Source organism: Cynara cardunculus (assembly GCF_001531365.2).
Source record: "Cynara cardunculus var. scolymus isolate 2C chromosome LG 11, CcrdV1, whole genome shotgun sequence".
NCBI lineage: Eukaryota > Viridiplantae > Streptophyta > Magnoliopsida > Asterales > Asteraceae > Cynara > Cynara cardunculus.
Window position 1 is genome coordinate 3327523 of NC_037538.1, and position 9087 is coordinate 3336609.

Below are 9087 nucleotides of genomic sequence, written 5' to 3' on the forward strand. Positions count from 1 at the left end.
AACAAAAATGGCATCGTATGCAACAATTTACCCGGTAAGCGCTAAACGTGGTAAGAGTCCTCGTTCTCACTTACCGGGTAAGACCCTTGGTCTTTGTCTTGCTCTTACCAGGTAAGATTCTTGGTTATTGCCATATTCATCCTGTAAGTTGATGTGACTTTGTGAGCCCTTATCTGGATAAGCGTTTGGTAAACGATCCCTTAGTGAGACTCACAACTTATTCGATTAGTTATGTATAATTATTTGATAGTGACTTAATGATATAAAAAGTTACTTACTCACTTCTATAGGAGCTTTATACAAAAAACCCCTTGGAGCATTCGCAGGGATGGAACCTCTACTTACCATATTTTTTCTACCACATCATTAATAGTTTAACAGAGTAAGAAGCTCAATAAAACTCCACAATGTAAGCTGTCATAAAAATCTCACTTCCCATATATTTTTTAGGACTTGGAATCGATGAGCAGATTTTTAGACTTGGAATCGATACCAAAGTTTGACTTAACTGTTTCTAGTTCATTTAACGGGTTTCCTTTTTGTTTGCAGGTTTAAGTTTGACTTTAAGTAGCCCACATAAATAACACAAAAATTCATATAGAATTTAAATTAAAAAGTCCAAAAGAGCCCAAAGATAAAAATCGTAATGACGGCCGCTATTTGGTATCAAAATTACGGTCAATAGCGATAACAACAACCGTTATGTACGATACGGCTATAATACACCATTATTCATGAACGGCTATTTTGGTCGGGACCGCTATTCCATCATTTCATCACTATAGCATGCTATTAATTGCATAGGTCTCATAGTAGAGGTGGAACTCGTCAAGAACCTCTGTTATGGATGCTCTTAATTTATAAGATAGATTAATACGTATAGACAATTTTTTATATATATATGTATACAAGATGTACGTAGAACCAACCAGAAGAGTCCAAAATGTAATTGAACTTGGTGTATAAAACCCTTTTTAGTTTGGAGGGAGGGAAATAATGAGACCCATGCTGTTTAAACATGTTTACATCTTGTCTTCCCTGATTGAAAATTCGCGATTCGAGACGGAAATCGTCAAATTTTGAGCGTTTTGGGGGAAACTAAGAACCCTAAGTTTCATATAATGCAGAATCGCAACCATCAAATTTTGATTTTGTAGGTTTCACACACACTAAAAAGGTGAAAAAAGTGAAATCCATTTCCTCCACCGTATCTCCGCTGCCTGCTGTCTGTCCCTTTCTCATCCTCTCTCTGTACTTTTTGAAACTTACCTCTCACCAGATCCGTCGCTCTCTTCTTCCAATCCTTAACCCTACATCTACAACAACTCCATCTTCACCAGTAAATGCAGCAGTCTTCGGGTATTCTTCAGGTAACAAACTCCCTCACTTTTTTGTTAAAACTGTAATAGTACAAGGGGGAAGGGTTTTTTAACTTTAATGTATCGTCAGTTTTATTGAACTTTTGTTTTTTTTTTAATTTATTATCATTCACTCACTCCACCATCCCCACCAAATCTATCATTATTCATCACTAAAAGTTCAGGCTTTGTTCCGGATTATTTGCCCTCTTGTCGCAAATTAATGGCTTCCTGATTGGATGTATGTTGTCTTTTCGTTTTGATTTGATATTTTGACTTGTTCAATGGATTCTGAACTAGCTTAAGGTTAGATCTGATTGTCGTTTTACTTGATCGTTTTATACTTTGTAAAATTAGTAGCAATTTGCACCGGAAAATCGCTTCCTGGATGATTAATCAAACATAATTTTCGAATTTTTTTGAAATTTGGAAGGGCGGTTTTTGTGGAGCGTACTGTAGTATAGCAGGCTAGGGTTTTGATGGAGGGACGTGTGAGGAAGTACGGGCAGCAGCATCAGCAATTGAGTCCTGATAGAGCTAAAGTCTGGAAGGAGAGGTCTCCTAGGTATCAGCAGCGGCAACCTGATCCGGAGCAGGAGCAGGAGCCTGAGCCAGAGCTGCAGCAGAAGAGTCGGAAGGTGCCTGTGGTTTATTATCTCTGTAGAAATCGACAGCTTGAACATCCTCACTTTATTGAAGTCCCTCTCACTTCATCAGACGGTCTTTTTTTGAGAGGTATATATTTTATCTTACAATTGAATCCAGCATTGTGTGTTTAACGAAAGTTTTCACCTCCATAGTTGATTCTGAAAACATTTTCTTGCAGATGTGATTGAAAAGCTCAATATTCTTAGAGGACGGGGCATGGCTTCCATGTACTCGTGGTCTTGCAAGAGGTTAGTTCTTGTTAACAACTTCTATATTTGATCTTGACTTTATTTTTCCTCATCATATTCATATATCTGACTAGAAAAGTTTGATGTACGTCGATCTTGGTTTGCTTGCTGATGCAGGAGCTATAAAAATGGGTTTGTCTGGCATGATCTTTGTGAAGATGACTTAATTCTTCCTGCTCATGGCAATGAATATGTTCTCAAAGGATCTGAGCTTGTTGAAGAATCTAATTCAGGTGCATCTGTCTTTGTAACCTCTCTTGTAGTTGCACTTTTGAAGCACTTTAAACAACCATCTTCACATCTGTAAACTTGAATAGGTTGAATAGTTTCTTGATGTATGCTAAGTTTTGAATATCATAATGATAAGTAGTAGTTAACAATGACTTAATTCTTCCTGCTCATGGCAATGGATATGTTCTTAAAGGCTCTGAGCTTGTTGAAGAATCTAATTCAGGTGCATATGTCTTTGTAACCTCTCTTGTAGTTGCGCTTTTGAAGCTCTTCAAACAACCATCTTCATATCTGTAAACTTGAAAAGGTTGAATAGTTTCTTGGTGTATGCTAAGTTTTAAATATTGTAATGATAGGTAGTAGTTAACAATGATAACCTTGTGTTCTGATCTGCTTCAATATGCAAGAAGTATGGACTTATTGCATTGAAAGAAGGTATTAAGGTAGTATCCTTGCTGCTTCCCACAATTTTATGCATCGTAATAGAATCTTTTGGCTTTTAGTTTTATTTTGGAAAAAGAGCAGCTGCCGGATTGGTTTGAAGGTTTGAAACCCTTGGGGAAATATAATTGAAGTAATGGCTGAAGTAGGGTGACATCCTTAAGTCGATTGATCATACATTTCGAAAGCACTAAATTTTAAAATGTAACATGTTCGCAGGCCGTTTCACTCCTGTAAAATTGCAGAACCTAAAACAGTTACCAGAACCACCTTCTGCAAGAAGTCAAGATGACTCTTCTTCTTCAACAAGCATGAGCGGGAGAGAGACTAAACATTCTCAGGATGAGGAGCTATCTCCTCCTGTTCGGCTGTCTAGTTCATCCGGTGTGTCGCCAGAGTCTAGAGGTGGGAAAAGTACAGTGTCGGGTGGTTGTCTGAGCTTGACAGAATACAAGATCTACAAAAGTGATGGTCTTGCTGATGCTTCCACTCAGACAGAGGAAAATATAAGAGCTAACAAAGCTAGAGAAACTTGCACACGAGGTGTTTCAACTGATGATGGAGGATTAGAATCCTTAAGCAATCAGTCTCCTCAAAGCCAAGCTCTATGTGTTAAAGATAATTCCGAGATTCAAGTAGATCCATCCCCTCCATCTTCCTCCAGTGCATGTTCCTCCGTGGGCAAGACCGAGACCTTGGAGTCTCTAATCAAAGCCGATGCTAGTAAGTTGAATAGTTTTAGAAGACTAGAAGAAGGTCGAATGCCGGCCAACGCAAAACTCAGGGCTACAGATATGCTGATGCAGCTGATCTCATGTGGGTCAATATCCGTAAAAGATCACAGCTTTGGTCTAATTCCATCTTACAAACCAAGATTCTCAGATTCAAAATTTCCATCCCCTTTATTCTCAACATCTGTTATGCTGGGGGAGCTTGATTGCTTGCCAGAGAACCCAAGGTTTATGAGCATGAGGTTAGAAGAAAAGGAATACTTCAGTGGGAGTTTAGTGGAAACAAAAATGCTCAAGGAAGAAGGCGTGGCTACTCTAAAAAGATCATCTTCCTACAATGCTGACAGGTTTGTATTCCAGTTATACTCTGGCATTTGGCATATCTTTGAACTTTTTTGCCTGATGAATAGAGTTTTAATGTCATTCTGAGAAGTGGGATTTTGAAATGCAGGACCAATAATAGCGATCCAATTTCAGATAAAGAGGAGGCAACCGCAACTCGAACAAAGTGCATACCAAGATCCCTCAAAGCGTCACTCGGTAAACAGCCGAAAAGTGAATCAATGAGATCCCCTATTTCTGAGGGACCAAGAATCTCATCCGAGGGAGGCACCAGTTCACGAATTGTATCACCTTGTCCTTCCAATGGCAGTAGCAAAAGAATGACAGAGCCATGCTCGGCCAAGAAACAATCCGGCAGATTGGAGTCCTTCAGGGAAGAGGGGAGTGTGATCAAAATCGAAGAAAGTTAAGTTGTAATCTGATTTCCAACTATACCCCCATTAGGCTTAATTAAATAAAAAACAAGATGGAAATATATTTTGGTCATGTTGGTTGAGATCTTGTTTGATTTCCTCCTAACAGGCTTGCTTCAGGAGCTCGGGTTATCATCCACTCAGAAGCACCTTGTGATACCAAAGGTAACTTGTAGGCAATGTCAATGGTGGTTGATCCATTGACATTGGAATTCTTGTTAATTCAAAATGGTTTTTCTGGTGTGATTTAGGCAATTTTTAGGAATTCGTTGGTGGGTATTTTAGTAAATTGGCTCTGTGAATTTGAAAGAGAAGAGAGGAATCAAAACATCCAAGAAAAAAATTTAGTAATTTAAGTAGAGGTGGGGTGCCGTTTCCTTTTGGTTGTTGGTCTGCCTTTTTATAGTCTGCTTTTTTGGCTTTACAACTATAGATGCAATCCACAGATTCTGCTTTCATTATAGCATATATTCGATTGTCTCCTTTTGCCATCATTTCACTTTCCTGTATATTGCTCAACAAGATACTTCAATTCTTTACAAGAATTACATAAATACAATGAAAAGGACAAATTCTAAACAAATTAAGAAGGTAGTTCGGTATTCTTTTTTTTACTAAACAAGACATATATTAGGGAACTCCAAAATAGTCATTTTTGACACCCCAGTTCACTTTCTAGCCGTTTTTCTACATAATTGATTGAAATAGCTAAGGTTTTGCAAGTAGCACTTTAGCAACCTGGGACATCCGCTTTTTATTACGATCATAGTTCGGTATTCGTGTTGTTTACGAAATGGTGAAATGGAAATTCCACTTACGCAATCTGCTAAGTGTTACTTATCCAATTTGTTAAAGTGCTAATTACCACATCGGTATTCCGCAAATAACACTTAACAACTTGTTAAAGTGTTACTTTATTAATATTAAATTCATATTTATTTATTTTGATTAACCTGGATATCCAATCCGCTATGCGAGCCGACTAATCCTAGGATGATCACCTGCTTTGCAGATAGCCCGGAGTCATTGCATTTGAACCTCCATGGCTATAAGGGGATTTTTATTCCTTCTTGGATTTGAACCTGGAACCTCCTAGTACTTTTGACCTTTGGAGTCAAGTTTAAACCAATCAGGCATCATCTTTGTAGTTAAATTCATATAAATTAGATTTTGCTAGTTGTAAAATTTTGGCTATTTCGATCGATTGAGTAAAAAAACGACTATAAAAATGAGTGAAAGAGCTTGGAATAACTATTTTACAAAATTTTCTCATGTCATGGTAATTGACCCTGTTGACTTAATTTTCATTTAATTTGTTTAAGAAAGTCAAAATTAGGATCGTATTTATTTGGTTTGCATTATGTATTCTTTTTTATAGCATGTGATTCACTGCCACTTTATTGTGTGGTAGTGAAAGTGGGGGGACTTCTCTGTATTGGTGAAGTTTTGTTTGTACATGGACATTGGACGCATCAAAAGACCTACTTTGACTTGGTTAAGTCCACATAGGATTCCCTATATGAAAAGCTTTCAAAGTCAAAACCACCTAATTTGTTGCCATCTTTTGTAAATTTTATTTTTTGAAAACCGTGAAATTATATATTTCTATTTTAGTTTTTTTTTAATTTTCTAATTCTATTCTTAATTATTAGATTGGAAAATTCATTACTTCTATTATTAAGATACAGTTGTTGTTTAGTTAATTAAAGTATTTACTTGATTTGTTTAATTTATAACTATTACATGATATAAAAAATCGTCAAATAATTCTTTGTGACAACTTGTCTAGTTATGTCTTATCTAGCTCTAGTTGTATCAAACACCAGACAGACAACTTGATATATCTAGTTTTGTTTTGTTCAATCATGTCTGCTTACCAAACGCTACCTTAATGGAATGGCTTTTTGGTCTATGTTAGCACTGATTGAGATGTTCATGTTAACATTTGCCTCGTTACGTACCAACGAGATTGAATGTATCACACATGGTCCAAGCACCAAAGAAGGCCTTGAGTGTGGGACTGGGATTAGATGTCTTTTTGGTACAACACTTTTATTTTAAATTGAAAGCCATAAAAATAATTGAATTATTGATGGAATGTCTTTGTTTAGAACTATTATGGAGATGATGGCTGCTTAATAGCCAACCCGTTATAAAAAACGGGTTTTGATAACCACTTTTGAAAAAGTGATGGGTCCGGACATGCCTGATAAGATTAATGGACAGAAATAGACAATACCAAATAAAACTCGGACAAACCCGTTTATATGATTATTATTAACTATTGTCATATTTAATACTATTTTTATAAAGGCCCTGGTGGTGAAACAATGTTGTTTCATATTGGACAACTATAGTGATGCCATTTTGCTGGTAAAATGGTCGTATTGTATATCTTGTTTCTACAAGTTTTTCTTGTTGATTCACCTACATTCTAAATTCATCATTCTCTTGCAGTTGTATTTAAACCCATATTGTACAATTTTTGCAGCGGGAATTTTTATGCATCTATTTGCTATGCGGCATATATTGATGTTTAATTTGGTTGCTAAAACCAGCCTTAGTTGTAAATGATCGGTGTTACTTCTTTTTTTTACATAGGTTATATTTTTTACATGGCAAAATATTTTTTTGGTCCGTTAGTCGGTGGGCCAAGTCCAATTTGTCTATAATCAAGCATCGTTGTTTTCTTAGAACAGTAATCTCCAAAGAACTAACCACAAAGGTGGTGACTGATTGGTTTAAGCTTGGCTCCAAAGGTCAAAAGTATCAGGAGGTTTTAGGTTCAAATCCAAGGAGGAATAAAAATCCCCTTGTGGCCACGGAGGTTCAAATGCGGTGACTTCGGGCTATCTGCAAAGCAGGTGGTCGTCCTGGGATTAGTCGGCTCGCATAGCGCGTTGGATATCCAGGTTAATAAAAAAAAATCTCCAAAGAATTCTCTAGACTTGGACATATGTGGTCTTTCTCTCGTCCTTTTTTATATTCGAAAGAACGTTATAAAGTATTTGTTTGAAACAAAATAATCTTCAAAATCTCTATTTTACGATATCTGTTGAAAATGGTCTTATAGGACAATTTGGCGGCGTCGCAAAATGTTACACCGGAAGTGAGTACGCTGCAATCTATATTCTATATGGTTAAAATGAGATTCATGGTAAAGCAAAGTGTCTTGTAAATGGGCCGTATAAAATTACGAAAAGCTTTAATATAGCTATAGGCCCAACTGTTTGGCACATTTATTTAGCCCAATAGCCTACTAACCATGAGATATCTTGTTTAATACCTAATAGGCCAATACCCAAAGTTTATCGACCAAGTTCTAAAAGTTTTTTTTTTTTTATATTAACCTGGATATCCAACTCGCTATGCGAGCCGAATAATCCCAGAACGACCACTTGTTTTGTAGATTGTCCGGAGTCACCGCATTTGAACCTCCGTGGCCACAAGAGAATTTTTATTCCTCATTGGATTTGAACATGTGATCTCCTGATACTTTTGACATTTGAAGCCAAACTCAAACCAATCAAGCACCACCATTGTGGTTACCAAGTTCTAAAAGTTGAATCACATACATTTAGATTACAATGATTCTTGATAGTACCTAAAAGTCGAACAAAATGTTTTATGTCCCGTTTGATTTGTAGGATTGGATAGAATTTGGAATTCAGTTTCATTATAATATCATTTATTTGAAATCACGAGATTTCATTGAATTCCCACAATCATAGAATCCCATAGGGGTGGTTGGTATTTCGTTGGATTCGTAGAATTTTGCGTATAATAATGTTTTAAAATGTTGAAAACATTTGTTTTATAATAATCAATTAATAAAAATGTAATTTAATTATTTTTATAATCGCTTATAATTTATTTTTTATAAATTATTTATAAAAAACATCAATTTCATTTCAAATCCTACAAACCAGACACACTAAATATTCAGAATTCTTCAAATTCCAAATTCTTCAAACCAGACGTCCTCTTAAGGTCTGTTTTGGGATTTCATTGGATGGTTTGGACTTTGGAGTCCTTGGTCTGTGATTTGAAATAGAATTAAATTTTGTTCTTTTATAAATCTCGTTTGGTTTGTAGAAGTCGGAAATAATTTTTTATCGTAAATATCTGTTTGTTCCGGTAAGATGTAGATAGAATGGAAAGATTACAACAAATTTGATGAAAAAGTCGTGGTAGAGATGCAACGGAAACAGTCGAAATCCATGAGATTTAGGGTTGAAATGAAAGTCATCTCCAAGGATTTCTAATCTGTTGGCTGTGGAAACAGTTGAAATCCCGTTTCAAATCCAAACTTTCCTACAAACCAAACATAGTATTGGAATTAAATTCAAATCTAAATGCTACCAAATCCTGCAAACCAAATCTTTTTGGTCCACCTGTGTGTTGGGCAAATACTTCGGTTGTGCTCATATAATCAAAGCTTAAGAGATACAGTGGAAAATCTCATCTATCGCGGGTGTTTAAATTCAAACGCTGACAAAACCTTTATGACCGTAAAATTTCAACTACGGTGACTTCAGGCATTCATGGTCATTCGAAAATCAGTCCGAACACCTAAGCAGATCAGAAAATCCACGATTATAATAAAAATACAAAAATTTTACTTTTTATGATGGGATTGGTGTGAAATAAGACATGGTAAAGGACAATAAAAGTG

At 36.1% G+C, this 9087-nt stretch overlaps 1 protein-coding gene across 2 annotated transcripts; it reads left to right on the top strand.

Moving 5' to 3' along the window:
- Positions 1-1058: 1058 nt before the first annotated feature.
- Positions 1059-4906, top strand: LOC112521365 (protein UPSTREAM OF FLC). Of its 2 annotated transcripts, none has more exons than XM_025130185.1 (7): positions 1059-1370; positions 1792-2093; positions 2185-2254; positions 2372-2487; positions 3146-4004; positions 4109-4405; positions 4522-4906. In XM_025130185.1, the coding sequence occupies exons 2-7, from the start codon at positions 1838-1840 to the stop codon at positions 4586-4588; spliced, it is 1665 nt and encodes a 554-aa protein (XP_024985953.1). In that variant the 5' UTR covers positions 1059-1370; positions 1792-1837; the 3' UTR covers positions 4589-4906. The 2 variants fall into 2 exon arrangements, with proteins under 2 accessions (XP_024985953.1, XP_024985954.1); XM_025130186.1 differs by lacking the exon at positions 1059-1370 and adding an exon at positions 1530-1664.
- The last annotated feature ends 4181 nt before the right edge of the window (positions 4907-9087 follow it).